Genomic DNA, 21009 nt, shown 5'->3' on the forward strand with positions numbered 1-21009 from the left:
ACCCCTCGTCTGGATCTTCAGCAGCAGAATCTTCACAGCGACACGGTGAGTACACTCCTTCATCCTTCTCATACGACCTGCGCTGCTTCATTCATATCTGAATGATTAGAAATAATTTGTTCATGTTACCACTGTCGGGTGCTTGATGACATCATCACTGTTCCTATCTGATGTTTTGCAGAAAAGTGAATGTTTGATTTCGGACACTAACGAAGGGCGACATCATCGTGTTTTAATAACCAGAGTCACAGTAACAGATCAGCAGTTGGAAAAGCAGAACTTCCTGCTCAGGTATCTGTTCATAAAACACATCAGCCAATTGGAAATTCAAGGTGGATGCCATATCTGGTAAATGTTATTTTCAGCTATTTTCTTACATAAATGATCTTGTGTGTCAAATCAAACAACCAGAAGACAAATTCACTTCAATCAAATAAATGAAAGTAAAGTATATTTTTGCAAAAATGTGGCTTGTTAACTAGCATTATTGCTAGCAAGCTAATGTTAAATGCACAACTATAGTCCCTCGCAGACCTTTGGGTTAATAGCAAAATCTGTCATGTAGTTTTGCGTATTAGAAATTGTACAAGTATGGAGGCCATCTTGAAATTTGTGACTTTCAAGTTGTTTATCTGATTTTTTTTATGACCCTGAGAGAAAAACAGTCCAGTGTTGGTGTTTAATAAGATTAATGTGACTTCCCTTTAACTTCTGCAGGTTTGATTTTTTAAAGATGAGACTTTCGGTTCTTCTCCTCGTTGCTGTCTCCATGGGGACGGCTGGTAACTATTCACCTTTCCTTTGTGTTGTTATTTGATCCTCTGACACTGCAAATGCACATTTTATTTTTAGTTTACATGTGAATGACATTGAACTTGTATCTGTGACTTATGCCAAACGTCTGTTCTTCAGGCAGCGTCGTCACCATCAAGACTTTGGTGTTTCCCAAGGAGACGAGCACCAGCGTCGTTGAGTTGACTCCTCTGAAGCCGATCGAGCTGAGGGCTTTCACCCTGTGTATGAACGTTGCCATGGAGGCCAACACTCCTCCAGGGCGAGACATCATCCTGTTTGAATACAGGAGTCCAAACCGTGATGAAATCTCTGTGTGGCTGGAAAAAGACGGCAGGTAGATGTCCTCTCTCCACGACTCACAATGTTTTTATCTTTACCTGATGGTCTCCTGGTGAAAATCAGCCTGAACTTGTGTAGTCTGATCCTGCCTTAAGATGAATGGTTAACACAAACGTGAACATGTCGATGAGTTTGTCTCTATCAATGATATGTAACTGATGAAAACCCTCTCAGTACTTTCATGTCCATGTGTCCAGGTTGTCCCTCTACTTGGATCCAAAAGGTGTCTTGTTCGCACTCCCTCAGCTCGGGGCTCTGGAGACTCACATGTGCATCACATGGGAGTGCGAATCAGGTGCAACTTCTGTCTTCCTGAACGGGAGGAAGAGCGTGGCCAAAATCTACGGGAAGGGTCTCGTGGTCCCAGTTGGAGGGAAGGTTTTACTCGGTCAGGATGCTGACCAAGGCTTTGGAGCCTTTGAAGCCATTCAGAGTTTCGTTGGGGAGATCTCCGACCTTCACATGTGGGACTATGTCCTCTCAGGCAGCGCCATCCAGGGCCTGTACTCCGGGATGAGAGTGGAGAGAGGAAATGTCTTCGACTGGGAAAGAGTCGACATAAAGGTGGACGGGGAGGTGGAGGTCCTTACTCGTGAGCTGTAGGTTTAAAACCTGAGGCCACAATATAATCCTGTAACTTTGTTGAGTCTGTTGGTTAAACTGAAGTCAAAGTTGTTGTTCTGATAAACTCTGAAAAGTCCAATAAAAACTTGCATTGAAAAAGATGTCAGTGGTGCAGAAATACTTAATGATGAACCAATTTTCAATGTGTCAACTATAGTGTGACTCTCAATTTCATGAACTCCCCAGAGCACAGAACTGGTGGACACGAATGCACAACACAGAAGGTTCAGAAAAAAAGGCAGGTTTTAATTCCAGGCAGAGTTCAGTACACAGACAGGCAGTCAGACAGGCAGAGGTATCCAAAATCGAGAGGCAAAAGGGCAGGTCAAAGGGGCAAACAAGGTCGTACACAAAGCAGGCTATGACTATGGCAATGAAAGAAGCTGGGACGAGGACTGTGAAGTACAACGAACTGGCAATTAGACTGTGAGACACACAAGGTAAAATACAAGAGGTAATGAGGGAAGATGGGAAACAGGTGGGGGGAACACAGGGTTGTAGGATTGTGCAAGCTGAGAGAGTTGGTGTTGGGAAGGGGAAGAAGTAGGCGTTTACTCCATCTCCATGAAATGCTTTTGCTTTACTGCTGTTGTGCGATCAACTTTATGCCAGATCCAATTCGCTGCTCTTGATGTTCTATGTTTTGTCCAATGTGGTAAATGTGCCAGTAAAAAATGTTAAGGTACAAAGGTTAACCAGATTTGTAGGTAGAGGGTCGAGCCTAAACCCAAATCTAGAGGAGTTATTTATAGCAACTTAGTTAAAATCAAAACCACTGCTCCAGCAAGCCAACCCAATAAAACTATTGAATGTGGTTTGCTCAATATTCGTTCTCTCCCATCCAAGTCTCTCCTAGTGAATGATTTAATTAGAAGTCACCATATTGATATATTAACACTCACTGAGACCTGGTTGCAGCAAGATGAATATGTTAGTTTGAATGAATCTACCCCTCCTAGTTACATTAACTGTCATGTGCCTCGTAACACAGGCCGAGGAGGAGGAGTGGCTGCTATTTATCAGTCAAATCTGTTTATCAACCCTCGACCTAATAGTTCATATAATGCATTTGAAAGCCTTACTGTCAGCCTCTCTCACCCAGACTGGAAAGCAGAGAAACCACTCTTACTTGCTGTAGTGTATCGTCCTCCTGCACCTTATTCTGAGTTTTTAGAAGAATTATAGTGCAAACAAAAGATTGAGCAATGATAATGCTAATTCCCTGGTCGAAGGCATGCACTGAATACCTGCAATTGCAAACATCTTCCAAAAGGCTTTTCATCACTCCCTTAGTTTTTCCTCTTTAAATGTAGATTCACAGTAAATAAATTGTGATAAAAAATTTGACAGTAGGTATTATTAGCTACAATAATTTATTTCCAGATAAAACAGTGGCCAGCGCATCTCCAGTAGCTAGGTCTGTTATAATTTCACTTCTTAAATCAAACATGTATGTACTCGTGGTTCTATGAATTATGTGAATTTCCACTCACCACCAGCGGCGGCACTTTAAATGCCACCTCTGGCAGAATGTACTGTTCTGTGAGAGAAGCGCCATCTCCTGGTCATGTCCTGTATTTCATTGAATGGGTGGAGTTCCAGTAAAAACTAGTCATGCCCAGGAAAAGGAAGGGGTCACTCCAGCTGCTGGGACTTTGCTTGAGCGCTGCTGGAGCTCTGATGGGAGCAGCATGGAAGCAGCATGGCAGGGGAACTTCTATGTGGCTACCACTATATACTCACCCTTGTTTATATGATAATTGAATTTTAACATAACCTAGTAACTCTCTTGGCTGCTGTGCAGTCCAGTACAATCACATGTCTCTGTGGGTGTGGAGGCTGCATCGTCTCCAGGTAGAACAACTGTAAAACATTTCTTTGATAATAAACTAAAGGCTATCAAAAATAACCATCCAGTAAACAGCGACAGTGACTTTTGACATGAGAGCAGCACATGTCCAGATCAGAAATATGAATTTGGACAGCCAGCATACTGTAAATCTTGTGTGTGAAAAAGTGAAATGAAATGAGAATATATCAGATATGAAAAAGAAAAATATATATTTAGCCTATAGTTTTCTCTCCTATGTCATTTTGTGCATGCCAGATATTTGGCATCTTCTCTTGGCTGCCAGTTCATTTACTGTATGTTTTGGCACTGATGCACATATCATGCCTGCACAACGATGGGACTTACAAGTTTTCATTCGCCACACAGTACACACTCATTAATTCATAGCACAAACTCACACACGCATCGCTCCTCAAGGTGCTTACCTTTCAGTTTATTTGTTGAAAACCCCCCACAATCCATCCATAGAAACTGATTCCTATATTGTTACTTACTTTATGGCCTTGAGCATTTCAATGTCCTTTTATTGTGTCCTTTTATTTTCTTTTTTTCAGCTTTCCTCTTTATTTGTGGCCAAAAGTCACTTGTTGCGTCTTTTTGTGACCTGATGATCATTTTCCACTTATTTTCTTTTGTTTTTACAGATTAAAATGCATCCAAAGTAGGCAAACAGGTGATCTATGACTAACTTCATAGACAGAGAACAGATACAATAAGACAGACCAATTACACGCAGGTTATTTACCGATTTTGATTGACAAATCCCAGCAAACAGGTGCCGGATCTGGTAACTTAATATAATAAAAATAAGGCTAAAGTGTTTCTTTAGAACATGTCATTGTTTACTTAGTCTTAAAAAGTGTGAGTGAAAGTCACTGTCAGCTGGTCAGCTCCACCCCGGTACTGCAAACACTTTAAGACTAGATGTTGACTTAGTAAACGATGACATGTTCTAAAGAAACACTTAAGCTTTATTTTTATTGTATTAAGTTACCAGATCCGGCACCTGTTTGCTGGGATTTGTCAATCAAAATCTGTAAATGACCTGCGTGTAATTGGTCTGTCTTATTCTGTCTGTGTTTTATTTCTCTATGAAGTTAGTCATAGATCACCTGTTTGCCTACTTTGGATGCATTTTAATCTGTGAAAAAAAAAAGAAAAGAAGTGGGAAATGATCATCAGGTCACACAAAGACGCAACAAGTGACTTTTGGCCACAAATAAAGAGGAAAGCTGAAAAAAAGAAAATAAAAGGACACAACAAAAGGACATTGAAATGCTCAATGCCATAAAGTAAAGTAGAAATATAGGAATCCGTTTCTAGTCAAGTCAAGAGTCAAGATATCTTGATTGTCCCTGGAGAGCAATTTACGTTGCAGCCAGCAGCAAACACAACAATAAAAATACACAATAGTAACACAACGAGAAGCTAATAATTAAAAGAGTGACAATAGAATACCAACAACATGGGTGACATAGGACAACGAAACAGGACAACAATAAACATCAATCCAACAAGCAACAAACAAAGTGCAACAGTGCCACGCTGGATAAAACTGGATAAAAACAAGGAGTTAAAGTGACCGCAGTGCTGTCAATTGTTAAGAAGGCCAATAGCCACTGGTACCCAGGATTTTTTAAATCTGTCAGTCCTGCATCTGGGCACGTTAAATCTGCGTCTAGATGGAAGCAGTTTAAATTCAGATGCCTGGGATGGCTGGGGTCAGACAAGACAAGTTTTGCTTTGTTCAGGGCAGTGATGTCTGTGAATTTCACTGCACACTCTGACTATGGACCTAAAGCCTGTTGCGGTTTTTCAGGTTAATTGACCCAAACCAGCAGATAAAAGCAAATGTCAGGACAGATTAAAAAAAACAAGAATAAAAGATTTCCATGAACTTGAATTCAACGTTTATGTTCCTGAGCTTCCGAAGGAAATACATGCGCTGGTTTGCTTTTTTACATTCAGCATCGTCCAACAGCCAGTAAATCAGTAAATCAGACCCCTGTCGATGTTATGATTTAAGAGACGCTCGGCTAAAATATGGGGCTGGATACAGTTAAAAGCAGATGTAAAATCAATAAAAAGCAGACGGACAAAGCTTTTGGCCCCTTCTAAGTGTGACACAATCATATTAAGAAGAGTGATTATTGCATCATCAACCCCCCTCCCCGCCCGATACGCAAACTGGAGAGGGTCCAAGTTTGCCTGAACAGTGTTCATAAGCTCGTCTTTCACGATCCTCTCAAAAGACTTCATTACCAGAGAGGTAAGAGCGACGGGTCTAAAGTCATTCAATGTTTTTTGCATTTATTCTTGGGCACAGGGGCAATAATTGAGTCCTTCCACAGGCGGGGGACACTGTGGGTCTGGAGTGACCAGGAGAAGATAAAGCTGAAGATGCCTGCCAGTTGTTCGGCGCAGTTCCTCAAGACCCGACCTCCAATCCCATCAGGACCTGGACTTTTCCTCTACTTTACCCTCTGGAACACTCTCTGTACCCTTTCCTGGTCAACATGCACCGCCACAGTGCTCTTCGGCTCTAACGCAGCGCCCTTACACACAGACAGTTCATGGCTAAAATCATGGATATTAAAACGATTTGAATAAATATTTAGTTCATTTGCCAGGTCGTAATCAGACTTCTCATCTAAGGAGATATTACTCTTATGGGGCTGCGTCCCCAACAAGGATTTCACCCCCTCCCATGCAGGGTGTGTGCTGCCAGTGCTGAACAGGTTCTCCACCCTATCCTTATATTGCTGCTTGGCAAGTTTTATTTCTTTCCTGACCTTCTTCTGTAGCACCTTATATGTATCCATATCAAAATTAAAACTGATGTTTCTTTTATTAATAGCGTTTTTGACTGATTTTGAGACCCATGGCTTATTGTTAGGAAAAATGGAGATTGATTTTTTATGGATACATAACTCATCTAATCTTAGTTCCGGTTTATGTCTCTTCAGGACTGGTTTGTAGGACCAGACCAAATAAACAGTGTTATGGTCTGATGCACCCAGTGAAGCTCTCCGGAGGGACTTATAAGCCCCTTTTATGGAACCATAGCACAGATCCAAGCACTTAGTAAGTCTTGCTCTCCAAAGCTGTCGATCCTCAGGTCGGACTGTAAGTCATGATCCTTGAGCCAGGTTTCTGTGATCGCAAGGAGGCAAGCACTTTTTAGTTTTTTAGTTTTTATTTGCACATTATAAAACCTGTATAAACAATGAAAATAGTAAAATTAAACATTGTGCAGGAGAGGTAGAAGCCAAAACCTCCCCTATGAAAAAATAACAACAACAGTGGTGGTCTTCAGACACAACAACATAAAAAACAGAAAAGAAAGAGAAACAAGGAAAAAGAAAGACAAGTTAACATAGAAAAATGTGCGATACTGAATTAATTAAAAAAACAAAAAACAGTTCACATAATGAAAAAGGAAAAAAAAAAATTAAATTACAAATTGACAGATCCAGAAATGCTACAAATATTAACTAAAAAATGTTTTTTCAACAGATTAAATTTCCTAAAGAGAAGAACAGAAGATTCTTTTTTTTAGCAAAACTAACCATTCTCAAAAATTTCTTTTGAATTAAGAGAATCTTGTTAAGATAGGTAGGACATGTAGCTGCCCACACAGAATTACAATACACGATATATGGATAAATTAAGCTGTAATAACAAGTTAAAATACAGGATTGATTTACCAATGATCGTATTCTACTATTTTATACTCCTCCAGAAACTTGACGTTAGCTTGGAGCTCATCCACTTTATTGCGGAGGGATTGGACGTTGGCCAGCATGATGGTCGCCAGGGGAATACGGCGGTGTCCTAGTCTTTTGAGGCGCTGGCAAATACCACCGCGTCTGCCCCTTTTCCTCACGCCTGCTTGGATGACCACCTCTGGCCTCCCGTGTGATGCTGTCGGATGATCTCCGCGGGGAGGACAGCCGAGGAGTCCACAGCACCTACTCTGGAGCTGTGAAAGCGTAGGAGAAACCCCCGGCCATACTGGAGCGGTTCCCTGTTTTCACAGAGTCCGCACATAAAGTGGAATAAAAGTATCCAAAGGCAAGGCAAGGCAATTTTATTTGTATAGCCCATTTTTACAAACAGTTTGTCTCATAGGGCTTTACATGGCATCATAACAACATCCTCTGTCCTTAGACCCTCGGCAAAGCACAGCCAGGGCCGTCAAACTAAGGTGAAGCATAGTTGCAGTTTATCACTTGTGAATCAGCTTAAAATGAGCGATAGCAGCGACATAAAAACAAGACGAGACAGGTTAAAAACCACGGAGCACACAGGAGCTGCTGCTGCATGTCGCCATTACCAGGATGGATTGTGGGGGGTTTTCAACAAATAAACTGAAAGGTAAGCACCTTGAGGAGCGATGCGTGTGTGAGTTTGTGCTATGAATTAATGAATGTGTACTGTGTGGTGAATGAAAACTTGTAAGTCCCATCGTTGTGCAGGCATGATATGTGCATCAGTGCCAAAACATACAGTAAATGAACTGGCAGGCAAGAGAAGATGCCAAATATCTGGCATGCACAAATGACACAGGAGAGAAAACTATAGGCTAAATATATTTTTTTCTTTTTCATATCTGATATATTCTCATTGCATTTCACTTTTTCACACACAGGATTTACAGTATGCTGGCTGTTCAAATTCATATTTCTGATCTGGACATGTGCTGCTCTCATGTCAAAAGTCACTGTCGCTGTTTACTGGATGGTTATTTTTGCTAGCCTTTAGTTTATTATCAAAGAAATGTTTTACAGTTGTTCTACCTGGAGACGATGCAGCCTCCACACCCACAGAGACATGTGATTGTACTGGACTGCACAGCAGCCAAGAGAGTTACTAGGTTATGTTAAAATTCAATAATCATTATAAACAAGTAGTGCTTACTGCTTAGTGCCTATAACCAACCTGTCACCGTTTACTAAGTCAACATCTAGTCTTAAAAAATAAAGTTTTTGCAGTGCCTGGGTGGAGCCGACCTGCTGACAGATGTGCAGCAGCTGGCAGTGACTTTCCAGCTTTTATTTATTTATTTTTTATTTATTTTAATCAATATCTCAATGAACACAAGAGCAAAACACATTTGTTTACTTTAAATGAAGATAAGGATAATATTATTACTTATCTTGACTCTTGACTTGACTAGAAACTGATTCCTATATTTCTACTTTACTTTATGGCATTGAGCATTTCAATGTCTTTTTGTTGTGTCCTTTTATTTTCTTTTTTCAGCTTTCCTCTTTATTTGTGGCCAAAAGTCACTTGCTGTGTCTTTCTGTGACCTGATGATCATTTCCCACTTATTTTCTTTTTTCACAGATTAAAATGCATCCCAAGTAGGCAAACAGGTGATCTATGACTAACTTCATAGATAAGTAAAACACAGACAGAGCACAGATACAATAAGACAGACCAACTAGAAAATTTCCTCTGGGGAAATTTTGAATGGGCCACGGGGCTACTGTGGTCAAGACAGAGCTGATCAGAAAGACACATGATCATCTTTCTCTAAGCACTGATATGGAGGAGCTGTAACCACATTAGGTTAACTGTGTGTGTGTGTGTGTGTGTCACATGAAGTTACCTGTGCAGGTTATTTACAGATTTTGATTGACAAATCCCAGCAAACAGGTGCCGGATCTGGTAACTTAATACAATAGAAATAAGGCTAAAGTCTTTCTTTAGAACATGTCATCGTTTACTAAGTCAACATCTAGTCTTAAAGTGTTTGCAGTGCCGGGGTGGAGCTGACCTGCTGACAGTGACTTTCCTCATCACTAAACCTATTCTATAATTTGATCCTCCCTCGCTCACATCTAGACGGAACTAAGTCTCCTGGACATGTATACTGATCAGCATAAATGAGTACACGCCCTGTAAAAAGTACGATTTTAATCAAAATGAACAGCATCCAGGCTCTAATTCTTGTGTTCAATGAACACAAGAATTTTAATTAACTTAAATTAGTTGAAGCAAACATTAATACATCCCACAACAAAAGCTACAAAAAATACAGCTGGTATTTTGTAGCCTATGACCTGACATGATTTTTAAGGACAGCACCAAGTCTTCTAGTGTGGAATGAACTAGTTGGTGACACATTGCAACATCTATCTTTTTTCTATTCTTCAAGAATGACCGCTTTTAGAGCCTGGATGCTGTCCAGTTAACACCTGAAGCTTCACTGTTCATTTAAACAAACTAATGTGGCTTCCAGTTTCCAGTTACGACATTTATCTCCAAAAAATAAGTCAGCGGTAAATCTTAAAAAACCTGCGGGTAAGTTATCAGCTCGATTTCTCCCCCCGGTGACGACGCAGGTTGACGGTGGTCTCCACAGGATGCCGTGGTCAACCTGAGTCGTCATCCCAGGGAAGATCGTGGCATCCCAGAGACAGCGGTCAGCCTGAGGACATCATCCCGGAGAAGAAAGGGGAGCGAGAAAGTAATTCACCAACCAAATTTTTAATATTTTTATGTAGGGTTCTCTAAAAATGTGTATAAACATTCATTCTTTATATTACTGGGTTTCTATAATCTTAGTCATGTTAAAAATATACAGATTATCCCTTTATATTGCTTCTAGAAGGCAGAGTAAAGTAGGACTTCATTTCCCAGAATCCTCTGGTTTTTCTCGTTTTTGCAATAGTCCTATTAAAATAAATATTGTTCATATATTAACTCTGTAATTCATGTATTATATTGTTTAAAAATATTCTATGGTCTTTTAAAAAAATGATAGGTTATAGTCTGCTTGCCAAAAATGAGTACCCGGAAATGTTGAGTACCCCAAAGTTTTATGTTAGAAATATATAGTATGGGTCCCCAGTATTCAGAAACTGCCGGATGCTAACTTATATATATTGGGCAATTAGCACAATTGACATAATTAGCATAAATTAGCATAGTTTTCTATATGAGCAATATTTCAGCAAAATTGACTTGGCTGATCTGGGCAATATTGGAGTGGTTTTAGGGGTTATTGATGATGCTGAATCCATTTCTGACATTTTCAAAATTCAAAATGGCTGTCTAAACCGGAAGGGACCAGATTGAAATCCATCAAAATCGGCCCACTGGCGGTTTAAATCTGGTCACTACCGGTTTAGACAGCCATTTTGAATTTTGTAAATGTCAGAAATGGATTCAGCATCATCAATAACCCCTAAAACCACTCCAATATTGCCCAGATCAGCCAAGTCAATTTTGTTGAAATATTGCCCATATAGGAAATTATGCTAATTTATGCTAATTATGTCAATTGTGCTAATTGCCAATATATATAAATTAGCATCCGGCAGTTTCTGAATACTGGGGACCCATACTATATATTTCTAACATAAAACTTTGGGGTACTCAACATTTCCGGGTTCACAATGGGGCCCTATGGGCTGGCAAGTAGACTATTAACTTCTCCTGTTTAATAAAAAAGAGACTAGAACATTCTAGTATTCGAGTTCTCCGGGACAGTGAAGCTGCTGGCTGCGTTTTTTCCTCGGCAGAGAGAAAGAAGTCGATGTTTGGAGACTCGGACTAAAGGTTGGCCCAGATATTGCACTGCCAGAGAGACTTTAACCGGTCAGAATATTCTTTTCACGTATCTCAGTCGACTGTGTTTACTTTACACGATGGCGAAGTTTTACGCCATTATCTCCGTACATTAGCTTAGCAGTGTTGCTATCAGTTAGCCCCTCGGCAGAGAAACCAGACTGCTGCACAACACGGACACGAGGAAGTCTCCCCCGGACATTCGTGCGGGTGTGAGGACGGACCGGACGAGCGGACGAGTCGACAGCGGGGAACCAGGACATGTCGCAGGTAGCCGGAGCTACGGGAGTCGGCGGGGAGCTGTCTGGACATCGCTCTAGTCTGCGGCCTGGCTGGCTACACCGCCATGTTGCTTCTACACTGAGAGGTTGCGTGAGTACTTGACATTGGAACGATACCGAGTGCAGGATACAGGCACGGGACTGTGTTAAAACAGACTCGGTTTCAAAGTTAACTCTTCTTCTCACGACTGGATAAAACTTCATGTGCACCAACGCTTCAAATGGGCCCCAACGGTTAGGGAAAATTATCCAAGCGCTTGGGTTAGACTTTTTTCTGGTATCATTATCATCTGTGTGAACTGTGAAAAATACTGTGGTACAGGTGTGGGTACAATTACTGGGTGGGTACAATTACTGATATTTCTTTGCATTTGGGTTATTGAAATCACATTTTGAACAGTTAAAAGATGTGAATACAGTAAGTGAATGGTTTATTAAAAAGATAACCATATTTTGATTTGGTTTAAAACTAAGCTAAAAACAAATTCATTTCAGTTAAGTGAGGTAACTAAACACTCTTTTGATTAAAACTTAGATAGGGATAGAAAGGTGGATCGCTGGAGCACATCCTGAGCTGTTGCCCCAGGGCGCTGGGAGATGGGCGCTACCGCTGGCGACATGACCAAGTGCTGCGGGTCATCGCAGAGGTCATCAGCACAGGGATCTCCACCAGCAAACACCAACAACCAGCAAAGCAGTCCATCACCTTTGTTAGGGCTGGGGAGAAGCCACAGCAGTGCCGGAGTCAAACAGGGGGGCTGCTGGCAACAGCTCGGGACTGGCAGCTGGAAGTCGACCTAGGGAAACAGCTGAAATTCCCGGAGAACATCGCAGTGACCACACTTAGGCCAGACATGGTCCTGGTGTCAGCAACAACAAGGCAAGTGGTCCTGCTGGAATTGACTGTTCCCTGGGAAGACCGGATGGAAGAGGCCTTTGAGAGGAAGAGAGCTAAGTACGAGGAGCTGGCAGGAGAATGTCGAAGCAGGGGATGGAGGACCCGGTGCAACCCCATCGAGGTCGGATGCAGAGGATTCGCCGGCCAGTCTCTCATCAGGGCACTCAAGATGTTGGGAGTGAAGGGACTGCAAATAAGGAAAGCCATCAAGAACATCACAGACGCGGCAGAAAAGGCGTCGAGATGGCTGTGGATCAAGCGGGGAGATCCGTGGGCTACACATGCTACTTAGACACAAGCTGGGGCTTGATCAACCCCGGCTGGGTCGCCTGGGTGAGGGTGTATGATGTTGCGAGACCCGAAACACCCAGTGAACCCAGGTTACATCACTGATGATGTGTCTAAGTTGCACCGAATGTGTATATTAGAACTAGTTGAGCTGGCCAAGCCAGTGACCTCCGGGAATAGGCCGGATGACAACCATGAAAAGTATGGTGACTGCTGGAGAGACAGCCGACAACTGGAAAGACAGTAACCGGGGCAGCGAGGGCCAGCAACCCGAACTGCAGCTCCCGCAAGGGCGCACCCACAAACAAGCTACGGAAAACCCTACTGAACTATACCCCCAGGGGTGCCCGAGAGGGGGGGAGGATGAGCACCCCAACAGGACGGACAAACAGGTATCGACCCATGCTAACGAAAAAACGACGATGAGTGCAGTCTGTTCATGTGGCAAAGTCTGCAAGAACCGGCATGGCCTGAAGATCCACCAGGCCAAAATGAAATGTTTGACGGGAAAGCAGGTGGTGCAACGCACAGGTCTAGTACCTGGTGAGACGCAGGAGGAGCAAGGCCGGGAGTCAACCCACAGTGCCCAGGCCCTCCACGCTCCACAAGCCCCATCCTATGTCAAGCATTCAGAACATCGCCGGGTCATGTGGCCTGCTGCCAACAAGGAGAGGGAGTGGCTCCAGTTTGATGAAGATTTGGATCAAGTTCTTGAAGCTACAGCAAGGGGAGATGCAGACCAGAAGTTGCGGGCAATGTCCGCGTTGATCATCAGCATTGGAGCTGAAAGGTTTGGCATAAAGGAACAACAGCAAACCAGAGGTCTAGGGGAGCCAAACAGACGGGAGGTGAAGATTAGCCAGCTTCGGAAGGAGCTTAGACTGCTTGGGCGGCAGTTTAAGCAGGCAAGGGAAGAGGAGAAGGCCGGGCTGGCAGAGCTCCGCAACATCCTGAGGAAAAAACTCACCACCCTCCGTCGAGCCGAGTGGCATAGGAGGAGGGGTAGGGAGAGAGCCAGGAAGCGTGCGGCCTTCATCTCGAATCCCTTTGGCTTCACCAAGAAGATCCTCGGGCAGAAAAGAAGTGGCCACCTTGCCTGTACTGAAGACGAGGTTAACAAGTACCTCAGTGCCACCTACAGTGACAGTGCAAGAGAGGAAGAGCTTGGGCCATGCAGGACCTTGATAACTCCGCCAGAACCCACCTCTGCATTTAACACCAAGGAGCCAACTTTGAAAGAAGTTGAGGAGGTTGTCAAAGCGGCGAGAACCAGCTCAGCACCAGGACCCAGCGGAGTGCCATATGTTGTCTACAAGAGATGCCCCAAACTCTTGAAGCGACTATGGACGATCCTCAAAGTCATCTGGAGGAGGGGGAAGGTGGCACAGCAGTGGCGACATGCAGAAGGAGTCTGGATTCCGAAGGAGGAGAACTCAAGTACCATGGAGCAGTTCAGGGTCATCTCACTCCTCAGTGTTGAGGGCAAGATATTCTTTAGTATAGTTGCCCGGCGCATGACGGAGTTCCTTCTGAATAACAACTACATTGACACCTCTGTGCAGAAGGGGGGAGTCCCAAAGGTTCCAGGATGCATCGAGCATACGGGAGTCGTCACCCAGCTGATCCGGGAGGCACGTGCAGGCAAAGGAGACCTGGCACTCCTTTGGCTAGATCTAGCCAATGCCTACGGATCCATTCCACACAAGCTGGTGGAAACCTCGCTTGACCGACACCACGTTCCAGGAAAGATCAAGGACCTTATTCTGAACTATTACAGCTGTTTCAATTTGAGAGTCACTGCCGGAACATCAACATCTACATTTCATCGGCTAGAGAAGGGCATTATCACTGGATGTACCATCTCCGTGATATTGTTTGCCTTGGCCATGAATATGTTGGTGAAGTCAGCAGAGGTGGAGTGCAGAGGCCCACTCACCAACTCAGGTGTGCGGCAGCCCCCCATCAGAGCATTTATGGATGACCTGACGGTGACTACAACATCAGTCCCGGGCTGTAGATGGATCCTCCAAGGCCTTGAGCGACTCATCAACTGGGCCCGGATGGACTTCAAGCCAGCCAAGTCCAGGTCCCTGGTGGTGAAGAAGGGGAAGGTTTCAGATCAGTTTCGCTTCTCACTAGGAGGCATCCAGATTCCATCTGTGGGTGAAAAGCCAGTGAAGAGCCTGGGCAAGATCTACGACGGCACCTTGAAGGACACCGGAGCGCTCCAAGCAACATCTGAGGAGTTGGGGACCTGGCTGACAGCAGTGGATAAGTCAGGCCTACCAGGCAAGTTTAAAGCTTGGATTTACCAACACGGTATCCTGCCACGTCTCCTCTGGCCGCTACTGGTCTATGATGTGCCAATGACCACCACCGAGTGCTTAGAGAGGAAGGTCAGCTGTTTCCTGCGGAGGTGGCTGGGCCTACCGCGAAGCCTCAGCAGCATCGCCTTGTACGGCAGGAACAACAAGCTAAAACTGCCATTTAGCAGTCTGACGGAGGAGTTTATGGTTACTCGAGCAAGAGAGGTGCTGCTGTACAGGGACTCCAGTGACATCAAAGTCTCCTCGGCTGGCATAGAAGTAAGAACAGGCAGGAAATGGAAGGCCCACGAGGCAGTCGACCAAGCTGAGTCCCGGTTGCGACACAGCGAGCTGGTGGGGACAGTGGCATCCGGACGGGCAGGCCTCGGGAGCAACCCAAGACCACGCTATAACAAGGCCCAGGGAAAGGAAAGACGCCAGCTGATCCAGGAGGCAGTCCGAGCAGGGGTGGAGGAAGCCCGCTGCAGTAGGACAGTGGGGATGCGGCAGCAGGGGGCGTGGACCCGATGGGACGGGGTAGCTGAACGGAATATATCGTGGACAGAGCTATGGAGAGCTGAGCCACACCGGATTAAGTTCCTTGTTCGGTCGGTGTACGATGTCCTCCCGAGCCCATCCAACCTCTTCCGCTGGGGCTTGGCTGAGACTCCACTGTGTCCTCTCTGCCAGAAAGGTGGATCGCTGGAGCACATCCTGAGCTGTTGCCCCAGGGCGCTGGGAGATGGGCGCTACCGCTGGCGACATGACCAAGTGCTGCGGGTCATCGCAGAGGTCATCAGCACAGGGATCTCCACCAGCAAACACCAACAACCAGCAAAGCAGTCCATCACCTTTGTTAGGGCTGGGGAGAAGCCACAGCAGTGCCGGAGTCAAACAGGGGGGCTGCTGGCAACAGCTCGGGACTGGCAGCTGGAAGTCGACCTAGGGAAACAGCTGAAATTCCCGGAGAACATCGCAGTGACCACACTTAGGCCAGACATGGTCCTGGTGTCAGCAACAACAAGGCAAGTGGTCCTGCTGGAATTGACTGTTCCCTGGGAAGACCGGATGGAAGAGGCCTTTGAGAGGAAGAGAGCTAAGTACGAGGAGCTGGCAGGAGAATGTCGAAGCAGGGGATGGAGGACCCGGTGCAACCCCATCGAGGTCGGATGCAGAGGATTCGCCGGCCAGTCTCTCATCAGGGCACTCAAGATGTTGGGAGTGAAGGGACTGCAAATAAGGAAAGCCATCAAGAACATCACAGACGCGGCAGAAAAGGCGTCGAGATGGCTGTGGATCAAGCGGGGAGATCCGTGGGCTACACATGCTACTTAGACACAAGCTGGGGCTTGATCAACCCCGGCTGGGTCGCCTGGGTGAGGGTGTATGATGTTGCGAGACCCGAAACACCCAGTGAACCCAGGTTACATCACTGATGATGTGTCTAAGTTGCACCGAATGTGTATATTAGAACTAGATATATCTGGTGATTAAAAATTATTGGTTGGTTGAAATAAACTAGAAACTGTTCTTTTGATATAAAAAGGGTAAAAAGAAAGCATTTTGAGGCCTCTGGTATTACTGTATTGATTTAAAGGGTACAGGTCTTTTGTTTGTTATTTTCTATTTGCTGAAGCATTCCTAAATTTAAAGGTATAATTCCAAAACAATCTAAAATGGTTTAATAAAAATAAATATTTGTGTCTTACCTTTTATATATTGTGGTTTAACATTCTTTTAAGAGTAATTTGTTTTTCTGAGGGCTTACATAATCTTTGCTAACACCTAGCATAGTAAGTTTTCAGTGGAGGCACCGCGCCAGTTATTTCCTTTTTCCCACTCTAATGATAAATTCCCTTGTTTAATTCAGAACCACAGTGAATTCACCATCTTTAGCTGAGAACCTAGGACCTGTTTTATTTTATTGGGGGTGACCACAGTGTAGTTTATAAACACTAAGGGAAAAAGGGGTTACATTTATTTTTATTTTTCCCATTTTTAATTCCTAAACGTTGTTGTTTTGTTTTCAGGTTTTCCATCTTAGTTTTGAAACAGATTAACAGAAAAACAGACCCATTGTTTTTGTTTTGAAATGGAAAAACAAAAGATGGATTTGTTGGGCTTGCGTTGAATTAGATCCAGGTAGCCTAGCCTAGCTGGGCTTGTAGGTCGAGCTAGCCAGAGTTCCTGGTTCACCTGGGTCAGTGGTAAATGAAGTTGAAAGGCTTGCTGTGCGCTCGGCAAACTCAGCCAGCACACAAACATTGTCTGCACACATTATTTAGCCATAACTGAGGACTTAACACTCTCATGGTGTTTGGTCACTTCCTGTTCGTCTGAACCCTCATGCAAAGACAAAACCATCACACCATCTGGTTCTACGTGTGTAAACAGAGTAAACTCCCTGGTCTGTTGTAATTCTCAAGAAAAGTGTTATTGTTTGCACATCGAGCAATCGAGGGGGCGGAGCTTCTGGACTCATGACATAAAAAAGCTCTCGTCTGGATCTTCAGCAGCAGAATCTTCACAGCGACACGGTGAGTACACTCCTTCATCCTTCTCATACGACCTAAATGACAAGAAATAATTTGTTCATCTTACCACTATCAGGTGCTTGATGACATCATCACTGTTCCTATCTGATATTTTGCAGAAAAGTGTTTGATTTCAAACACTAACGAAGGGCGACATCATCGTGTTTTTTAATTAATAACCAGAGTCACAGTAACAGATCAGCAGTTGGAAAAGCACAACTTCCTGCTCAGGTATCTGTTCATAAAACACATCAGCCAATTGGAAATTCAAGATGGCTGCCATATCTGTTTAAAATGTGTTCAATCAATTTGTTGACCAGAGATAATGATGACCGAAGACCTTTGGGTTAATAGCAAAATCTGTCATGTAGTTTTGCATGTTAGAAATTGTACAAGTATGGCGGCCATCTTGAAATTTGTGACTTTCAAGTTGTTAATCTGCTTTTTTTTTAATGACCCTGAGAGAAAAACAGACCAGTGTTGGTGTTTAATAAGATTAATGTCACTTCCCTTTAACAAGTTCATGAGTGAATTTTCTCTTCCTGCAGATTTGACTTTTTAAAGATGAGACTTTTGGTTCTTCTCCTCGTTGCTGTCTCCATGGGGACGGCTGGTAACTATTCACCTTTCCTTTGTGTCATTATTTGCTTCTCTGTGACTACAAATGCACATTTTATTTTTAGTTTACAGGTGAATGACGTTGAACTTGTGTCTGTGACTCCTGATAAACGTCTGTTCTTCAGGCAGCGTCACCATCAGGACTTTGGTGTTTCCCAAGGAGACGAGCACCAGCCTTGTTGAGTTGACTCCTCTGAAGCCGATGCAGCTGAGGGCTTTCACCCTGTGTATGAACGTGGCCATGGAGGCCAAGACACCTCCAGGGCGACACATCATCCTGTTCACCTACAGAAGTCCAAATAATGATGAACTCACCGTGTGGCTGGAAAAAGACGGCAGGTAGATGTCCTCTCTCAGTGCGGGTTCAGACTACACAATGTTTTTATCTTTACCTGATGGTCTCCTGGTGAAAATCGGCCTGAAATCATGTTGTCTGACCCTGCCTTACCCTACCGTCTCTCGTTTATGCTGATTTCTGACCTACAAAAGCAAATGAGGCCATCAGTAAAGTATTTTAAATACTTTTCCAAAGTTATTTGCTTAAAACTGCTCACAAAAAGTTAAGTCTAGACCCTGACAAGCGAGCCAGATAAACATCTTTACAACAATACGTGCTAGAGCTCATGGGAAACGCAGTATTCATTCCAGCAAAACGCTACCGCTTTGGTCCGCAGGAGTTGCCAAAGTCATCACAAAAGTTGTTTGTAGGGGCTTTAAGGAGAATGGTTATTAACACAAACATGTCGATGCATTTAAAGCAGAAGTAAGCGGAATATTTGTGTTAATATAAGTCTTAAATAGTTGTATCTTCCGACAGCAATCACTTTTAAAGAGTGTTTGGTCTGAAACACGGGTCTGTCAGTCACTCTGCTCTGCTCTGAGCCCAGGAGAAAACTTTCCTTGTATCCTACAACCTTTATCCAATGAGGAGAGAGAACGGCATAAAGGGGCGGTCCTCTCTGTGTGTGCAGCCAAGGGATGCGCGTGAATGTGGTGACGTAGGGACGAGGGCGGGGACTGCTAACTCCATCGGCTGACAGGAAGTTAGACAAAACCACCGGATCGCTTACTGCTGCTTTAATGTAAAATCAGGTCCGTAACTAATGAAAACTGCTGAGAATGCCTGAAGGTGCCTTTATGTCCATGTGTCCAGGTTGTTCCTCTACCTGGCTGCTGGAGATGGTGCCTTGTTCGCACTCCCTCAGCCCGAGGCTCTGGAGACTCACCTGTGTGTCACCTGGGAGTCCAGTTCAGGTGCAACTTCCTTCTTCCTGAACGGGAGGAAGAGCTTGGCCAAAATCTACAGGAAGGGTCACACGATCCCATCTGGAGGGAAGGTTTTCCTCGGTCAGGATGCTGACGATGGTTTTGGAAAATTTGACATCCGTCAGAGTTTCGTTGGGGAGATCTCCGACGTCAACATGTGGGACTCTGTCCTCTCAGGCAGCGCCATCCAGGACCTGTACTCCGGGAGGAGAGAGCAGAGAGGAAATGTGTTAGACTGGGAAACAGTCGGCATGAGAGTGAACGGGCATGTGGAGGTCGTTACTCGTGAGCTGTAGGTTTAAAACCTGAGGCCACAATATAATCCTGTGACTTTGTTGAGTTTGTTGGTTAAACTGAAGTCAAAGCTGTTGATCTGATGAACTCTGAAAAGTCCAATAAAAACTTGCATTGAAAAAGATGTCGGTGGTGTCTGTGAAATACTTGACATGATTTAGCCAATGTTCAATGTGTCGAGGGTCCGGGCAGCATCAGCTGCGAGGACCGTATTGTTTTCCTCAATGTTCTTCTTTCTACTTTCGAGGAAATCCTACTTCCCATGCATAATCAGTGAAAATAATGTATCAAAAATGTTTGACCCCATGCCAGATTTACTCAACTCCATGTTATGCATTTAAACTTAAAAACTTTGAAAATTCCTACCAAAGCATACATGCTACAGTTTTGAAACTTTCACCAAAATGTCGCCCCAATACTGCTGAAACTTTAGTCCAATTAAACTCATTACAAATTATGAAGTCCATCCCTCAACTTATTATCTCCTCCCACAATTTTTGTTCAATTGACACCAAACTTGCTAGAGAGCATCTTCAGACTGTCCTCCACAAACCATCCACACAGATTTTTGATTGATCAAATATTGAGCCTCCAGTGCATGAAAACGTTTGACTGTAAACAGTACTGTAAACATATACCATCCAATTCCTGCTAAATACATTTTCAATCTTCCTGGAAAAAATAACAATATTTTGGAGTCATGGATGATGAAGTTTGGCAAATATCAGAATTTTATCTCAAAAACTGAATTTTTGAGAACATTTTGAATTCTGCTCTCATGAGAACAACTGCAGTCAATGTAAGAGTGACATTTTTAAACATCAGATTTTCTCTTATGAAGAAAAACACATCATTCAAAACAAATCACCATTTCCATGCTGTCAAGATTTTGTTTAATTTTTGTTTAGATCAACTAGTAACATAAGACAGCAGTCCCGATGGTGGTGTTACAGCACACATCTAAATTTAAAAACTCTGAAAATAAATTCATAATGGATCAACCATATGTGCTACGGCTTTGCAACTTTCACTTTAGAAAATATTTTTATTTTTCGTTTTCCTATTTTTAATTCCTAGACGTTGTTGTTTTGTTTTCAGGTTTTCCATCTTAGTTTTGAAACAGATTAACAGAAAAACAGACCCATTGTTTTTCTTTTGAAACGGAAAAACAAAAGATGGATTGTCGGGCTTGCGTTGAATTAGATCCAGTTAGCCTAGCCTAGCTAGGCTAGTAGGTCGAGCTAGCCAGAGTCCTGGTTCACCTGGGTCAGTGGTAAATGAAGTTGAAAGGCTTGCTGTGCGCTCTGCAAACTCAGCCAGCACACAAACTTTG

General features: G+C 43.7%; 2 protein-coding genes across 2 annotated transcripts; both read left to right on the forward strand.

Moving 5' to 3' along the window:
* The first annotated feature begins 31 nt into the window (after positions 1-31).
* On the forward strand, positions 32-19791 carry LOC311004379 (C-reactive protein-like). Its single transcript, XM_083996431.1, has 4 exons — positions 32-45; positions 18047-18111; positions 18242-18455; positions 19270-19791. The coding sequence occupies exons 2-4, from the start codon at positions 18063-18065 to the stop codon at positions 19676-19678; spliced, it is 672 nt and encodes a 223-aa protein (XP_083852557.1). The 5' UTR covers positions 32-45; positions 18047-18062; the 3' UTR covers positions 19679-19791.
* LOC311004728 (C-reactive protein-like) lies at positions 770-1851 on the forward strand (the record flags this gene model as incomplete). The annotated part of the gene is made up of 3 exons (XM_083996898.1): positions 770-782; positions 913-1129; positions 1332-1851. The coding sequence occupies 3 exons, from the start codon at positions 770-772 to the stop codon at positions 1735-1737; spliced, it is 636 nt and encodes a 211-aa protein (XP_083853024.1). The 3' UTR covers positions 1738-1851.
* Positions 19792-21009: the final 1218 nt, after the last annotated feature.

The sequence above is a fragment of the Trachurus trachurus genome (genome assembly GCF_905171665.1).
Source record: "Trachurus trachurus genome assembly, chromosome: 21".
Classification (NCBI taxonomy): domain Eukaryota; kingdom Metazoa; phylum Chordata; class Actinopteri; order Carangiformes; family Carangidae; genus Trachurus; species Trachurus trachurus.

Bases quoted from the DNA above. Each gene is read 5' to 3' on its own strand.
- LOC311004379 (XM_083996431.1), top strand. From the start codon at position 18,063: ATGAGACTTTTGGTTCTTCTCCTCGTTGCTGTCTCCATGGGGACGGCT. The intron at 18,112-18,241 runs GTAACTATTCAC...TCTGTTCTTCAG, and splicing joins TGTCTCCATGGGGACGGCTG to GCAGCGTCACCATCAGGACT. The intron at 18,456-19,269 runs GTAGATGTCCTC...CCATGTGTCCAG, and splicing joins TGGCTGGAAAAAGACGGCAG to GTTGTTCCTCTACCTGGCTG.